This window comes from Myxocyprinus asiaticus, chromosome 12 (genome assembly GCF_019703515.2).
Source record: "Myxocyprinus asiaticus isolate MX2 ecotype Aquarium Trade chromosome 12, UBuf_Myxa_2, whole genome shotgun sequence".
NCBI lineage: Eukaryota > Metazoa > Chordata > Actinopteri > Cypriniformes > Catostomidae > Myxocyprinus > Myxocyprinus asiaticus.
The window spans coordinates 571,037-589,756 of NC_059355.1; the positions used below are offsets into that span (position 1 = coordinate 571,037).

At 37.3% G+C, this 18,720-nt stretch overlaps 1 protein-coding gene across 3 annotated transcripts in view; it reads left to right on the forward strand.

Annotated features, from left to right (window-relative positions):
* The window catches only part of plxnb1b (plexin b1b), a 108,228-nt gene that overhangs the window by 22,729 nt on the left and 66,779 nt on the right, over nt 1-18,720 (forward strand). For all 3 annotated transcript variants that reach the window (XM_051712564.1, XM_051712566.1, XM_051712565.1), the window contains exons 2-5: nt 11,116-11,155; nt 12,394-13,540; nt 15,327-15,509; nt 16,263-16,391. In XM_051712564.1, the coding sequence (XP_051568524.1) occupies nt 12,404-13,540; nt 15,327-15,509; nt 16,263-16,391 (1,449 nt within the window). In that variant the 5' untranslated portion in view covers nt 11,116-11,155; nt 12,394-12,403. The remainder of the gene's footprint in view (nt 1-11,115; nt 11,156-12,393; nt 13,541-15,326; nt 15,510-16,262; nt 16,392-18,720) is intronic.

Consider the following 18,720-nt stretch of genomic DNA (forward strand, 5'->3'; position numbering starts at 1 on the left):
GACACACAGTGACACAGAGGAGGAGACACACGCTTACTCTGTTTCTGTGGAGCGATAAAATGATGAAACAAAATCTCAAAGATTTTGCTTCATGATAAATAAGGGCTCATGGGTTTAATCAGAGCATTAAAATAATGTGTGAAAGTGAAGAAATTAAGACAGAAATATTTTACTATTGCATAATATAATATAATATAAAATGTATATAATTTTTTTAATAAAATATTCAAAAAACAACAGTGTAAATGTAACATTGACCAAATAGTTAGACATATTTTAAATATTTAGAAATATTTTGATATTTAAAACATTATTTTTCATGTCATTCATAAGTTTTTAAAGCCTTAAAAGGAGATCATATATCCCTATTTTATTGTTTGATTTATATATTTGAAGTTAAATATGTAAACATGACTTCTTACGGTGTATGAAGCACACATGCAGGAAAAGCACACCTTAAAAAATATGAGAATTATATGACACTTAATCGTAAAAGCCCTCAAGGAGACAATTAATCATCATAATTAGAGCCCGACCGATATGGGATTTTTGAGACCAATACCGGTTTTAGAGAGGGAAAATTCACTGATTACCGATATGGTGACCGATATAGCTTTTATTTTTATAAAAATAAATATAAAGATATAATTTTTGAGCTGGAATGAAAACAGACCTTTTCTATGTGGATTTTTCACCGATTCTGCACCGATATGACTATGCAAAGATACTCAGAAGGCTGATTTCTTAAACAAATATTTTTATCATAGAACACTTGACATTATTATTATACATTGTCAACAAATTGTAGAAATGAACACTGAGAAAATAAAGAATAAATAAAAATACAATAAATAGCTAAATAAACATCAGTACTTATAATCATAAGTATTATAAGTTTTAATCATACATTTACGCCACAACTAGGCTAAGTTGTAATGTACGTATAGCTGGTGCTACCGGCCCCTGATGTTTATTTAGCTATTTATTGTATTTTTATTTATTCTTTATTTTAATGGTCAGCATTTGACTGATACTAAACAGAACTGATGTTAATTAAGCTATTTATTTTATTTTTATTTATTCTTTATTTTAATGGTCAGCCATTGACTGATACTAAACAGATTGCTTTCTGTGAAGAACAGACCTAAATTCAAGCCTTTTATTCAGCGATCACCATTTCCATCTGCCGCAGCGCCCGTCGTAACCATCAACCCACGTTGGTTTCGTTTTCAAAAGTCAAAAACTTCCGCCTCAAGAAGCATTACGACCAGCGGTTTTACAGTAGTAATGTCAAATGCTTGTTGGCTCTCAGGTGTCTCGTGACCGTTTGTGACATGTCGTATTCTGCGATGTATATGTTTAAATGAGATATGACAGTGCTGTTATGGAGTGCATCAGGAGCAGATTTACAGCAATTAATAATTTAAATTCTACTCTCCACCTCACACAAAAATATTGGAGCACATCAGGCGCATTGCCATTTGGACGACTTTTGTTCTGAACTTTGCCATTTTTCTGAATTAATTATTGTGATTTAAATGTATCTACATGTTTTATATGGTTAATAAATGGTTATGGCTAGGTTTAGGAGTTGGTGTGGGATTAGCGGCTGTAAAATATATATAAATTAATATATTGTAATAAAAATAATTGCTTCTGTACATTAATCTACTTGTTACATGTTTTTATATTGTTGAAAAGTGGTTATTTTCAGAGATTAGTGTTAAGGGATCTAAAATATAAAAAAAATGTACAAATATATTTATAATCAATCCATGTGTTCAAATATATTCGTAATGGATTCGCAATATTTTAATTTTCTAAAGCTGCAAATTTATGTTTAAGATGCTTTCAAACGTCCATATTTTTAGTGTCTATTCAAATGTACAAACATGTACGTATAAATGTTATAGAAATTAACGTAAAAATAGCTACATATATTAATGAAACAAGGCTTGTATTTTAATGTTTACAGATTGACCCCATTGACTTCCATTGTAAGTGTCTCAGTGGAACACAGATTTGTGCTTTTTTTTTTTTAAAGAAGAGGAGGAACAAGTCGAAATTAATTTTTGTGGTAATCAACATTATGCCACAACTGCTGCCGATTGATTTTGTATTGAACCCGGAATATTCCTTTAAAGTTTACAGAGGTTTAATGACATGCCATATTAATCTTCTATAATGTGGAATATTGTGGATACTAATGCTATGTGAGAATATAATCCTAATGTCAAATGTCATGTCTGATTTTATTTCATCCCTAAATTATTATTATTTAACTGCATAAGCCTGCACTTCCATTATTTATTACGTGATCAGAGACAATGTTATTTTAGAAAAATATAATTGTAATTTATTTTAAAGGTATGTAATCAGTGCACAGTGTGTGAGCAGCATCTATTCTCTGTTTTCAGTGGACCATTTAGCACTTTTAAGAACAGTACTTTTAGATCAAATTTTATTTTATTTTATTTTTTTCTCCCTAATTTGGAATGCCCAATTCCCAATGTGCTTTTAAGTCCTCGTGGTGGCGTAGTGATTCGCTTCAATCCGGGTGGCGGAGGACGAATCTCAGTTGCCTCCGCGTCTGAGACTGCCAATCCGCGCATCTTATCACGAGGCTTGTTGAGTGCGTTGCCATGGAGACATAGCGCGTGTGGAGGCTTCAGGCCATCCACCGCGGCATCCACGTTCAACTCACCACGTGCCCCACCGAGAACGAACCACATTATAGCGACCATGAGGAGGTTACCCCATGTGACTCTACCCTCCCTAGCAACCGGGCCAATTTGGTTGCTTAGGAGACCTGGCTGGAGTCACTCAGCACGCCCTGGGATTCGAACTAGCGAACTCCAGGGGTTGTAGCCAGCGTATTTTACCACTGAGCTACCCAGGCCCTCTTTTAGATCAATTTTAAAGGAAAGAAATTGATTTGCATATATGTTTAAAGTAAGATTCTGGTTTAGTTTAAGGAATCATGAACCAAACTGGATCATGAACATTACACCACTAGTCATTGCAGGTTTGCATTGAGGAATGCATTGTGAGGAATATAGAATATAGAGGAATATAAGAATGTTTTTTGTGTGAATTAGTGAGACGAGTATAGAGCACTATTGCATATTCCTCTTTCCTGTCTCTTCACATGTATATGCATATGTTGTACTACTGAATACAGGCAAATTGCTGAAACAAATTAGTTGGTCGATCATTTTTCTTCATCATACAAAGAAAGAAAATCTGCTTTCTGTAAAAGAACATACTGTTGATGGACTAATGTTGTGCCTGGTGTCAATAGGTCCATTTACATTAAATTGTTCCTATTCAAAGTCTTCTTCGCAATGAGCACTCACAAGAAATATTTGTGTTTGGTGTAAATAAGGTTTTTTACAGAATAGGAAGTAATGTTTGTGTGTCTAGTGTACTTTGTCACTGCTTGTGAAACTTGTATTAAGCCCAACAGGGTCTTTTTCAACTGTTATCTAAGTTACGTCACTGCACTAAACTCTGCACACAAACTCTGTTTTTCCAAACAATATGACACTGATGCTGTTACTGACATGATCTGAAAACTACCTATTCAGATTCTGTTTTCCACGATCAATTACACTTTCCTTTTTGTTGTACTTCATTGTTATCAGATTTTTAGCTGAGCTAAGTTAAGCTTTAAAAAGTAACTGGTGATAGCAGACTTCCACTTTTGAAAAACATTTGTATGATTGAAGTTTATGATGCTTGTGGTTAATATCAGCGATTGACCGATATGGGTTTTTAATGGCCTATGCTGATATCCAGAGAGCAGGGTGGCCAATAGGCCAATATAATGCAGATATTTCACACAATTTAATATAGTATATAACAAAAGCATAAAATTGATTAAAAAAATTATTTAGCGCTTATTTAGCACTATATTTACTCAATTTCACACTACACTAACTTTGTGAACTTTGTAAACTTCGATATATAATATTGTATTTTAAAGGATAGATCGCAGTTTCTTCTGATTTCTGTTTAGTCATCAAATTTTAATAATGTATTTGCCCATGAAGTAATTGTTAATATATTACAACCCGTTCTCATTCCCTAAGTGTCCAATTTTGACGCTTGTGCAGAAGCCGTCCGCGTCTGCATGATGATGCCAAAGGTGCCCCCTGGCATCCTCTCATTGACATTGTTTTCAACGAGAAAACTTTGTCATCAGTTATCAATCTTTAATACTTATAAATATGTTAGTGTGATATTACATTATACAATCAAACATAATATTTAAGATCCCCTAACCCAACCCCATTTCTAAACCTAACCGATAATCAACAATATAAAACATGAAAAAGACACTCTGATATACATAATGTGATATACATTACACTATTTATAGATATTTTTAGGCACCTAACTGCACATTTATACCTAAACCTAATCAGTTATCAACAATAGAAAAGATGTAACAAGCAGATAAGTCATGATCATTTATTTATAAAAATGCACAAATAACCCTTGTGTACTTTCTGGACATTTTCCAAACCATATGATGGCATTGTGTGAGTAGCAGAGTGAAACTGAAGGTTTTAATGGGTGAAAATATTCCCCCTCCATGAAGGATCTGTTATCCTGATTCTACCGGCATGTCTCGTTCAAAAAATGAATACAATCGAACTTGAGGTCGTCACAACTGGTCACAAGACACGCAATGGTATAATCGCTGAGTCTCTGACGTCAAACCCGTGTCATTATAATTTAATAATTTTCTTTATTTATCACACATTATACATTTGCACATATACAGTGAAATTCTTCTTTTTCACATATCCCAGCTAAGCTGGGGTCAGAGTGCAGGGTGCAGGGTGCTCCAGGGTCAAGGGCAAGGCCCTTGAACCTGGAGCAGATAGGGTCAAGGGCCTTGCTCAAGGGCCCAACAGTGGCATCTTGGTGGTGCTGGGGCTTGAACCCCCGACCTTCTGATCAGTAACCCAGAGCCTTAACCGCTGAGCTACCACTGCCCCTTTTTTTGCATATCCCAGCCAAGCTGGGGTCACAGCGCAGGGTCAGCCATGATACGGCGCCCCTGGAGCAGATGGGGTCAAGGGCCTTGCCCAAGGGCCCAACAGTGGCACCGTGGCGGTGTTGGGGCTTGAACCCCTGACCATCTAGTCATTAACCCAGAGCCTTAACCACCAAGCCACCACTGCCCCCATTACGCTTGAGGCAGCAAATTTTGATTGTGTTATAATGAAACTTGTGTAGGATGTGTTACGGTGGAATCCGGGTGACCATGATCGGTGACTAAAAACGTACGTTTAGGTTTGTTCTTCACATAAAATGTCTCGGAATACACCTGGAATGAAACGGGTCACTTCAGCAGTGCAGGATGTGTACAGACAGATTAAATAGAAAGATAAACAACATTAAATATTAACCACTGTGAATAAATGTTGCTGATTTCAAATGAAATGAAAATCATACCACCAACATATGTCACGATGACAAAATTGTACCCCAGCGGATAATTAAACGATGCTAAAATTGTAATGCCCATCGTGTCAGTCAGTTGACGTCAAAGGTTCCTCGTTGAAAAGAACGCACTTGCCAGATGAGTCGTAAAACTGACGCCAGAGGGCACTTTTGTGCGTCTGTAGATTGACGCGCTGGGCTCTTGCATAAGCATCAGTCTTTGATGCCTTGGGAGTGAGAACGTGTTGTATATTAGGAAGAAGGAAATAACAGTACACACGGTAGTCCAGCAACCATGGATGGCATGTGCGCATTAGCAATCACATTTACTTAAAAAATACAGAATCAAACCAATTGTGCATACAGTGCACAGTGAATAAGACATTTACAATTTCTGAGGCCCCAAGCAAATAACCAACCCAGGGCCCCAATTTAGAAAATTTTGGCTTAAAAATGATTCATTTTGCAAAAATTATATAAATCAATAAAATTTATTTTAAATTATCATTTTAAATTCATCCTATCAGCTGTTGTAGCCAAGTACATTCAAAATGTTTAATAAAATAAAAATCTAGTTAAAGATAATTTCCAGTTTTTCCACAATACAATGATAAAAAAATGCAATACATATATTTTTACAAAACACTATTTATTTTTGAAATGAACGGGGTGTGCAAAACCTACTACTACACTCACTAACATTTTGGAATTCAGTTGTCATTTTATTATTATAACCCAGCAATTATTTATTGTTGTCGAGTTTGTCATTATAATATGATACAGTATTATTATTATTACTTTGAGGATTGTTGTATACAATATAAATATATTTCTGTCTTATTTACTATACTTTCACCTGCAGCTTATATTCTAATGCTGCAGTGTGTTGCTCATCATGTTGCAAAAGGCTGTATTTTATGTAAGCATTGTAGGCAACATTCCTAACAGTATTGTAACAGTAAACATACAAGCCATGGTGGCCCCTCAGTGCACTAGAGCAGAAGGAAAAAACATTGCGCTGAAATTTGCTTGGTGCAGAATAATCTGGAATAATGTTAAACATTGTAACAGTCACCTCTTTGCAACCTGAACTTGTTCAGAACGTTAAATCTTTGTTACACCTGCGCTAAAAACAATCTAGACACAGCGCAACGAATGAAACAGAACGCTGGTGTCTTGACATGCGTTTTTGAGACTTGAAGTTATTTTGAACTTGACACAGTGTCAAAAAATGTGGAAGAAATAGCGTCCAGGTATGGACATTCGTCCAGTGCATGTTTACAAAGGAAAACAATGGAAAAACAGAGCAGACGCACACAAAAATACATTCGGTGTGAACGGCCCCTAACACATCCGTTTGCGCATATGTGAGTGAGAGTGTGTGAAACAAGTTCGGAAGGACTGTATATTTTTTCATAAATTACAAACCCGAACACAAAATCCTACTTAAAAACTGACTTAAAAACCCGGAGGACCTCTAATGTGGACCGCTCAGAGAGCACTGACAACAGCGTGTTAGCGGCGCACGTTTACCCCAAACAACAGGTCACGTTTCAAGCAGTTTTTGCTGAGCTTCTCAATCGGAGCAGGGGGGGCCCGATGTGTGGGGTGGTTAAAACCGCTACTGTTAGAATACGTGCTTTAAGAGGAAGATTTATGAGTGTTCCACAGGATACTGGATCTGCTGAAGTTTTGTGAGGTTGGTTTATTACATCTGTTTAATGAGATACAGTATGTGCAGACGGTATATGATATTAGTTTTATTGATATTTGCCTTTTTATCATTAGACAAGACAGTTAAAAGTTACAGGGAACTGTTGAGGAGAGAGATGGAGAATGAAACAGACGAGCACTTTAACATTATGAACTCAAACGCATCTGTTGTGGTTCTGATATGCGGACCGTTTAAATGACACGGTGTTGCACACCGGTCTATTATTGTAGTAACATGATGGCACGTAACAACAAAATGAACCGTGACTGGTCAAGCAGGCGATTCTCAGCGCCCTCAAGAAACAAATCAGCCAAACGGGAAAATGTATCGCCAAGTGCCGATAATTACAAAATTCTGAATATCGTCCGATTTATCGCCTCAGCAATATATCGGTCGACCACTAGTTAAAATACAACTTAATCAAAGGGTCACCTACTGTATTACCTGAAAAAAGATGGCATATTCTGGACTTAACCACATTTACAGACAACATTTCTTTATAATTTTGCAGATGAGATGAAAAAATCTGTTTGGGTAGATCAGCTGATTTTAATATCAGGTTCTCTTGAACCCTGATCCACATGTATTGATCACAGTGCTTTATCAATAAATCAATGCCATAGTCTGTCCTAGATTTCAAATGGAAACATCCAGTTACCCCTGGTCTGTTTTTCCTGTGCTTTTAATTAAGGTGAAATTAAGGTCAAGTTCTAAAAACATTTGTTGTATTGAAAAAAGGTACGATTTTGATACAACCAACCATTGTTTACTTTAGTTCTTAATTAATTACTCATTGTGTTTCTCTCTGTGTTTGAAATCATTGTAATAACAACAAATTGCTCATTCATCCTGAACAAGACTACCCTAAATCAGTTTTCTAACGCATCTTTTATTTAATGTGGCAGATTCCACTGCGGGATTGGCTTTTGTTTGTGAGTGTAAGTCTCCGTGAGTTTTTGTTCATTCAGACAGAAAGATTGAGTTTACCCTCTGTGTAATTACAGCCACACTCATTAACAGGAAAATACTGACCCAGTATATCCTTGTATGAGAGATGGGTTTTAGATTCGCTTGAATGATTTGCGAATGGCTGTTAACCCAAGGACAACCAACAAAAAAAACAGGAATCAACATGATTATTTACTGTTCAACCTGCTATTAAGTTTGGTATAATAGTGTCAAAAGAACTGTATTTCAAGAGGAGGGGTTATAGGCAATTTGGTGTTTACCTTTTTAATAATTAAAATAGTAAAAATGTTTTACTTAATCATAAACACGGGCATGATGTGTTAGAAATAGGGAATTTCAATAACAGCACTGGGATAATGCTGTTGTTATTGCTGGTCTAGGATCAGTTTCCTTGCCCCGAATCCAAATCTTAATTACAAGTGAGAAGGGGCAAGCTGACTCTAGATCAGTGGATGTGGCAGAACTTTTCTTAGTTTGGTGTGTGCATGCATAAAGAAAATGTCTTCTTTTCTGAAATGATTGTACATTTTTAAAACAAATATTAAATAAAAGTAGTGCAATTGTTGGATTGATACATATTAAATTACGGTTAACATAAAAAAAAACCAGTACATCCAAGTAACATTTTCCTTTTTAATGGGCTACATCCATATCCACATATAAATAATATGTAATCACTTGGCGTTGTCGGTGGGGACCATGTCATTTTGTCAGTGTATCTCTAGATGTGCATGCTGTTGTACTAAAAGCCCTAATGGATCTTGTTTAGTGAAGCCTGTCTTTAAAACAAACAAACAAACAAACAAACAAACGGGGACTTGCATGGAGGCCACATCCACACTGAGACGCCATTTTTGTCAGTGAAAACTGAACTTTTTGAAAACGCTCTCCAAAATGGATATATTTGAAAATGACGTGTTCGCGTTGTACACGAAAACGATGGCATATTTGCTGTCGTGTGACAGTCATGCGATCCATTCAACCATAACAATCAAGATGGCCCGTGCGGTGCTGTTGTGCCTGATATTCACATTGAAAGCGTTGTTAAAGATAAATGGGTAACACTTTACAATAATGTTCCATTTCTTAACATTAGTAAATGCATTAGGTATCATGAACTAACAGTTAATATAGTTGTTACATCATTAATTAATCTTTGTTAATGTTAGTTAATAAAATCACAGTTGTTCATTGTTAGTTCATGTTAGTTCATAGTGCATTAACTAATGTTAACTAATACAACCTTTGATTTAAAAATGTATTAGTATATGTTGAAATTAAAATGAACTAAGATTAATAAATGCTTAATAAGTATTGTTCATTGTTAGTTCATGTTAACTGATGCTGTTATCTAATGTTGACAAATGGAACCGTATTGTAAAGTGTTACCGATAAATGTTACTCGGAAGTTTACTTGGAATTGGTGTCCGGCGACGGAACACGAGGGCAATTGTGTTTCAGACCGTACATGCAACGGTGATTTTTTTTGTATGCGCAGTAATGGGTCTTAAGTGTTTTCGTACGGTTCATTGTGGATGAGCAACTTTTGGAAATGCTTGAAGACTGCAGTGTGGATGGAGAGCGTTTCAAAAACGAAAACAGTTTTCAAATGAATGCGGATTAATGTAGACGTAGCCTGAATAGGAATGTTTTCAAATATACTGAAGTTTATTGAGAATAAACCAGAAACTGGTTTTGGACTCGGTGATTAGAAAGAAAAAACATTATATTAACAGTTAAAACATGTTATCATTTAGAACAAGAGTGATTACCACTGTGATGCATTCTGTATACACTTGTGTTAAGTACATTTGTTTAAAATCACTGTGTAATGCACACTCAAAATGACTGTTAAAGGAATATATTCTGGGTTCAGTACAAGTGAAGATCAATTGACAGCATTTATGGCATAAAGTTGATTACCACAAAAATTAATTTCGACTCGTTCCTCCTTTTCTTAAAAAAAAAAAAAAGCACAAATCTGTGTTCCAGTGAGACATTTAAATAATGATGAAGCCACAAAAGAGTTTATTTTTTTATATTGCTCTGTCCTGTTCTCCTGTTCTCTCCTGAATAGTACAGTTTAATGCAGGAAGGGATGGTAGAAAAAAAGGGCAGTATTATATGAATATATTCAATATAAAGACATTGTTAAATTTCAGTAAAAAACTGTGATATGGCTAACAATATAGCCATAAATCATAGTACTAATATCAGTAATGGTGTTGCAATTTTATTACCAAAGAATCTCGGTGTAAATATTTTGTCTTCGTTTGCAATAAAGTTGAATTTTTAAATTAATAAAAATAAAAATAAAACATTTGATGAGAATGCATGCATGCTTTTAGGAGGTGATTGGACCATTACTTTACATTAGATAGGAATGGAGAAGAGACACTGTGTAATGAAAAGAATTCATTAAATAATGTTATTAGAAAATAGATAATACTTCTTTAATGTGCATGTGGAGAATGAAACACCCAGCAGAGAGGCAATTCTCCTGGCTAAAGGGCTTCCCATGATCATGTTAGTGCAGCCAGATTAGATATAATAGTAGCAATCAAGTTGTAAGCATAAAGAAATTACATCACTGTAGTTACTAATGGCATTTTAATATAAAATTATTACAAATTGCTTCATTTTATGAGAAATGTGGAGAGCACAATAAAATGATGAAGACATTGTAAAATGTTGGGAGGTAGGTATTTTCTGCCAGAAGTATACTACTCGCAATAACAGCCTGAGCAGTAATACGGTTTAAAACGCTTAAAGAGAACTGTTGAGGAGAGATAGAAAGAGCTCTCGTCTGTCGCAGATCTGATACACAGTTTCAATGAGATGTTGTTGTATGCCGGTCCACTGCAATAGATCATTTGTTTTTATGTTGTTTCAGGTTAAGTGGATTGTTTTGGATTTTAGATGGGTGAGAGACAGATGAGTTTTAAATTAGATCTTTTATGTCTTTTCTTTCTTTCTAGGGTAAATACACCCCTTCACCACACAGTCGCCAAGCAAATGGTAAGCCAATTACTTTTGACTTTCATCATGACTCTCCCATATGAACTTAATCCCTCATTATTTACTCACCTTCATTATATCCCAGGTGTGTTTGACTTTCTTTCTTCTGCAGAACACATTTGAAGTAAAATAGAGAAATATGTCAGCTCAGCAGGTCCTTATAATGCAAGTGAATGGAGATTTCTCTTTTGAAGCTCCAAAAATCACAGACAGTCAGCATAAACATCATCCATACGACTCCAGCGGTTAAATTAATGTCTTCTAAAGGAATACGATCACTTTTGGTGTGGAAAAAAATCATTATTTAAGTAGTTTTTACTATAATCCAACTCTTCCAGTACGCTTCACGAGTGAGTGGAGATCACGCGGTCTCTCGTGTGACGTATTCACGTTGGCGTGTTACAGACGTAATCTCACGTTCTCCTCTCGGTTGAGACATCCAAGATAAGCACACAAACGCAACATTGTGAGTAAAGAAACAGATAAATACAGATCTAAACCAAAACTAACCAAGCTTCTGTACAGCGTTCCTCCGTCTCACTTGTAAACAGCGCTGCTCTTACGGGTGTGACACACGTGCCAGCGCGATTACATCACACATCGCTGCTAACCGCAAGCGATGGATTATAGTTAAGTATTTAAATATGGATCTTTTTTGCACCAAAAGTGATCGTGTCTCTTTAGAAGACATTAATCGCTGGAGTCGTATGGATGACGTTTATGCTGACTGTCCGTGATTTTTGGAGCTTCAAAAGTCTGATCACCAAATATTTGCATTTTAAGGGCCTTCTGAGCTGAGATATCTTTCTATTTTTCTTCAAATGTGTTTTGCTGAAGAAAGAAAGTCATACACACCTGAGATATCATGAGGGTGAGTCAATAATTTTTTTCTGATTGCTTAATTGGGGATGTTTGTGGTCTCCTTTCGCCTTTTTTTGTGTTATATAATTCACTAATGTTAACAATATATTATAGTTGAGTTTTGGATATTTATAGCTCTGAGCACTATCCCAAGACCCTGATGCCCTTTTTTTGGTGTTAGGGTTAACACTGATTATTTTCCCTCACTTCTTAAATGGGGTGTCTTTGGTGCTCGGAGCTATAAACATTTAAAGCCCTATTAAATGTTGTTTAGGGTTTTAATATTCCCAAATTTCACAGAGAAATCAAGATGTTCTCTCTATAAAAATTGAAGTTGTTATAATAATGCCATGTTTTTTTTTCTCTTTTTTTCCCAGAACTGTTGACATGCCACCTGGGATGGTGTGTGTTTTCTGTTGTTTTTTCTCAATACTGTTTGGCCGCATGGTCACCCAGAGCTCTGCTTTCTCCAGCCGCTACCCTACTTTCTTCCGCAATGACTCCTACTTTGAGCACATAGCTTTGCACCCTGATCCTGCATTGGGTCGGGTCTATTTAGGCGCCCGTGATCGGATTTACCAGCTTTCTATCAAGCTTGAGCTTGAGGCAGAGGAAGAGACGGGGCCTGTGATGGACAGCCGTGACTGCCTACCTCCGATTAGTGAAGCCAGCTGCCCTCAGGCAAAATGGACTAGCAACCACAACAAGCTACTACTTGTGGATCCTTACAGTCAGGAGCTCATTAGTTGTGGAAGTGTTTATCAAGGAATATGTCAGAAAAGAAGTTTGAATGCATTGGGGAAAGTACTGTTCTCAGCTGAGAGGCCTGTGGATACACAGTATGTGGCAGCTAATGACCCCAATATCTCTACAGTAGGACTGGTAGCGCTCACACGAGGGCGTGGGAAACAGCAGCCAGTGCTGTTTGTGGGACATGGTTATACTAGCAGCCAACCCCCAATCTCTACTCGTAATTTGGCTATGGATCCTGTTTTCTCATATGAAGAAACTTCAAAGTTAGCAGTGGCAGGGAGACTTTCTGAGTACGACCATCATTTTGTGACATCATTTACCCATCACTCGCATGTATACTTCCTGTTCTACCGGAGGGATTTAAAGTCACAGTCAAGAGAATATCGCACATATGTTTCCCGTATGTGTTTGGATGATGCTGCATATTATTCATATGTAGAAGTTCCATTAACCTGCATATCAGCTGGAGGAAAGAATTACAACCTCCTGCAAGCTTTGCAAGTAGGTGTGCCAAAGTTGGGTAAGGCTAGGGGAATGGAAGGTATTTCTTCTTCAGCACAAGGGGTTCTATTGGGGGTGTTTTCGACCTGTTTTGCTGCTTCTAGTCGGCCCAGTGAAGAGTCTGCAGTATGTGTGTTTTCACTGGAAGAAGTGGATAAACGTATCAATGCTACAAGAGATCTGTGCTACACTGAAATGGGTCGTGCAGATGGACAAGAGGCTGCCTACATTGAGTATGAGGTCAAATCAAACTGTGCCAATCTTCCAGTGGTGAGTTTTTACTGTGAGCCAATCAGATTACTGTTTTCAACAATAGGTGTGTAGTGAATAGCTTCTAAGCTCCACTGTTATAAACATAATATTCTGTTGGTGACTTTTTTTCATTAATTGCAGTCCTTTTTGTTGGTATGAACTAACAAAGTAGCAATTGAGTGTAAAGAAAAAGAGAGAGACATTTTTTTTTTATTTCAGATCCTTGGGGGAAAAAATCAGTATTTTTTCTGTATTTTAAAGGGATAGTTCACCCAAAAATGTAAATTCTCTCATCATTTACTCACCCTCATGCCATCCCAGATGTGTATGACTTTCTTTCTTCTCCTGAACACAAATGAAGATTTTTAGAAGAATATTTCAGCTCTGTAGGTCCATACAATGCAAGTGAATGATGATCAGAACTTTGAATCTCCAAATATCACATAAAGGAAACATAAAAGTAATCCATAACACTCCAGTGGTTTAATCCATGTCTTCAGAAGTGATATGATAGGTGTGGGTCTTTTTTTCCTATAAACTGGGCAGGGAGAATTTATGATAAATATGACTTAAATATTGATCTGTTTCTCACCCACACCTATCATATTACTTAAGAAGACATTGGCCCCGAATAAACCCCACCTGATCTATATGTATATGAGATGTCATAACTTCACTAAATCGGTTAGACAGAATTTTTGACAAAATTTTTACATCTAACTGGATCAGGGAAATTGGACGGTAACTCTTACACTCGCTTGGATCTTTGTCCTTTTTAAGAATCAGACTGATCCGGGCTTGTGTCATGGTTGGAGGAAGCTTTCCATTCTTTAATAATTCAGTATAAACTTCTAACAAAAGTGGAGCCAGTTCTGTAGCATAAGATTTGAAAAACTCAGCAGCAAAGCCGTCAGGTCCCGGAGCCTTGCCTGTAGGTAAGGCCTTAATTACCTCGTCAAGCTCCTCCAAGGTTATCTCAGAATCAAGAGAATTTTTTTGCTCAGTCGTCAGTTTAGGGAGTTCTAATGGTTCCAGAAAGTTCCTAATATCTTCATCAGTAGATGAAGACATGGAACTATAAAGATCAAATTCAAAAAATTCTTTAAAAGCATTATTAATATCCTGCGTTATTCCTGCGGCTTCTATTCTCAAAATCTTCAAGCCTTTCAAAGAGATGTTCCAAATCAACTTTGGACACGGGCGGACCAGCGGCCAACCCCCTTTCCGAAGACACCAAAAAATCGAATCGTCTCTCAACGTCAGTCACTCCCACAACTAGCTCAGAGAATTTTATTTCCATCGCCGTAATCGATCGACGCACTACAGCGAGATCCTCCAAGTCAGCAAGAACCCCTGCCAACATCACCGACATGCCGGACAACCGACACTGGATTCCTTCCCCCGCCGCGCCATCCAAACCGAGTCCCCGGTCCGTATTGAACCCGGAATATTCCTTTAAGTAAAGAAGCTTGTATCTAATTTTATGTGATCAAGATATGATCAAAGGGGAAATTGAAGGATTATGTGCTTTTTAATTGTCTCTAGTCTTTACACTGTAGCAGTTGCATCTGTATATGTAAAAGTGTGGACCACAGGGACCAAACATCAAAACAACGATGGACAATTTGATAAAAGGAGAACCATTTCAGGGGTGAAAAACTCTATGATTGTTGCCCTCCAGGAGCAGTGTTTGACACCTCTGTTTAATAGTCTACAACAGGATAGTGATATCTGTCAACTGTAAAACATTTCAGCTATCACAATGATGTTTGATTTAAATCGTGTATGATTTGTCTCCCTACAGAACACACTGGATGCTTACCCATGTGGCTCTGATCACACCCCTAGCCCAATGGCAAGCTGGGTGCCTGTGGAGGCTGAGCCAATATTTGACAGCCCATCTGTCCGTCTCACTGCTGTCGCTGTGAGTGTAAGGGAGGAACATACTATTGCCTTTATAGGAGACTCCCAAGGAAACTTACACAAGGTATTGAATCTTTCCACGGAATTGTAGGGTCTTGTTCTGGTTTTTTTTTTTTTTTCTGTTGTTCCCTCTCTGTTTCAGAAAAGATTTTGTTGGAATTGCACTATGCATTTATTTGCAGAATTCCCAGATCATGTTTTGATTTTAATAGCTATCAGTATCAATAAATGTTTAATGAATGAATTAAAAAAAAAATGTTTTAATGAGACATTACTTACTAGAAGTCCACTGTACTAAAAGTGCCCGATGTTGCAGAAGCGTAAGAAAATGTAACATTTGTGGGGTTTTCTCTCCACAGAGAAGTGGCTTGTACAATGAAAATGTCACTTTTAAATTCAAATCAAAATCAAATCACTTTATTGTCACACAGCCATATACACAAGTGCAATGGTGTGTGAAATTCTTGGGTGCAGTTCCAATCAACATAGCAGTCGTGACAATTCGGCTCAAAGGCGACATAAATGTATTTATACAGGAATCACAATTGTGGAAACAATGTTTCACATGCAGGAAAGGTGATGTCAGAAAAATGACAGTAACTAATAACAAGACATTGTCTTGGTTGATTGTCAACACAACAGAAGTTGTAATTCTTCACACCTGGGAAGGAAATATAGAGACTGGACCTCTTAGAACTTTAATTGAATAACCCTGATTTAGGACATTTATATCTCTCTCTATTTTAAAGAATACTTTAGTTTGGTGCTACAGATTCGGTGTCACTAGTCTAAAGCTGTGTGTGTGTGTGTTTTCCAGGTGTTTCTGGGTCCAAACGGTGAGGTGGAAGAATATGCCATAATCTCCATTCAGCCTAATGCACCAATCAGCAGAGAGCTCAGGCTTGACCAACAAGAGAAGTATCTGTACATCTTGACAAGCAACATGGTAACTATCACTTTACTGGAAGGGAATTGGGAGTGTCAATACATCATGTTGAAATAGCAGTGTCTCTCCGTCAGTGGACAATATGAGATTTATTCGACTAAGATGAATGTCGTCTGTGTTTTTTGTTTTAGCCGTTTCATTTCTTGTATTTAATGGATACATAACTTTAAGGAAACTTCACTAACCAGGAACTTGTACAGCATATTTAAGATGAAGTTCTGTAGCTTTTTTTAATTACTTCCATCTATATGTGTGAAACCACCAAGTTTAGATATAAACTGAGATCCAGTTTTAGTGGACATTACAGTACTAAAACAGCAATAGTGAAAGTTTGAAATAATCTTAGAATCAAACATGGATATCATGCTCAACATCTTAATCTATACATTATACAAATAGTTTGGTTTAGATTCTACCTTCTGTGTCTGCACTGCAAAGCCAGTATGTATTTCCATCATCAGGCCGAACGATTACTGTAGCTGATTAGTGTTGTCAAGTACCAGTCCTGGCTAGATGACATGGTTACGGTTTCTTTTTCCTCTGTGGTGCTGCAAAATCAGGTTTAGAATGAGAACTGCTCACAGGCCGGCGAGTCTGATGTGTGACGTTTAATCACCGTAAAATCTCTCATTCAGAAGTTACAAATGTTTTTCTGCTCTTATTTGGTCACAATATTACAAAACGTCTGTGATGATCCTGTCTGTAAGAATATAAGAGCTGCTTTTAAAGCTGAACTATGTACTATAATTCAGGCCCGGCTCCTGACAGCTATGCTAGGGTGGGCTGTGGGATATCATAGGTGGGTATTTGGGATGGGGGGGGTGTTACTCAGACTACTAATTTGCTGTCTTCAATTGGCTTAACATGGTGTAATTTTCAAGATCATAAGGCCCATTATAACTAACTATATTTTACACTTTTCCCCATATTAAAAAATATATTGAAATAAATAAACTGATAAACACTGTATAGAATCATAAGATTGAAGTGGGCCTGACAACCTTATACTATGTTATACTACCTCCATTACTAAGAAATAAAATAAAGCAATACGTTTCCAGAGCAATTAGAATTACAGCCATAAGCAAATTACAAAGACAGATCAGACTCCCCACGAATGCAAGGATGGAGTGAATGAAGCAGAATGTAATAAGCAATGATCCTGAACCAAAAAGGCAAAATGCAAAATAGAGTTATGACTGAAACAGGTCTCTTATGATCTGTCCGGTAACAGACAAGTTTGTGTCATATGCTGAAATTCAGAGAAACCATTGTGTGAAAATGCAGTAACAACAAAATCCACATCAAAATAATGCAAGCCATTTTTCTCAGTTTCAGTGTTAGTTAATGAGTATGGCCTTTGTAGGGTAGTAAAGTGCACTGATATTTTTACCAGTGTGACGCGTGATAAGTTTGATTGCTGAGTGCAGGTGCAGATGAAAGAAAATGACCCGTGTGACTCCTGCAAAATATAAATATCTAAAAAATAAAATAGATGTTCCTCAAATGTTTGAATGTGTTTAAGGTACAGAGTCATTCGTGTTATTTGTCTATTGTGCAAGAGCAACAAAAAAATTAACTATTTACAGGTGCAGGCTTGATGGCTGATTCATACAAATTCTTCCTTGTGGAAAGTCCCTTAGTGCTATGGATGTTAACGCCTCAATAAAGAAAGGTACAAACTAACTTTGAAACCAACCAAAGGTCAATCAGATATTTGGCAAGTTAGAGTATTTTTTTGTGCTGATTTTCTCCCCTTTTCCCCCCATTTTGGAATTCCCAATTCTCTTAAGTCCTCGTGGTGGTGTTAGGGTCAGTTGCCTCCACTTTTGAGACTGTCAATCCATGCATCTTAAAACGTGGCATGTTGAGTGCGTTACCGCGGAGATGAAGCACGTGTGGAGGCTTCACGCTATTCTCTGCGGCATCCACGCACAACTCGCCACACGCCCCACCGAGAGCGAGAACCAGATTATAGCGACCACGAGGAGGTTACCCCATGTGACTCTACCCTCCCTAGCAACCGGGCCAATTTGGTTGCTTAGGAGACCTGGCTGGAGTCACTCAGCACGCCCTGGATTCAAACTCATAACTCCAGGTGTAGTAGTCAGCGTCTTTACTTGCTGAGCTGCCCAGGCCCCCGTCAAGTTAGAGTATTAACAAAACTGGGGGTTTTTTTCCTCTCGCTACTCGCTACGTCTCGGACTCTCTGAATTGCAGCAGCCGCTTCTTGAATGTGTCTTTGCTTTCAGCCAATGACAAAAATAGAAAAACACTGCACATTTCTGGTGCTGTGTTGTGATTGGTTGGGCGGTCCTCAATGTTTGCA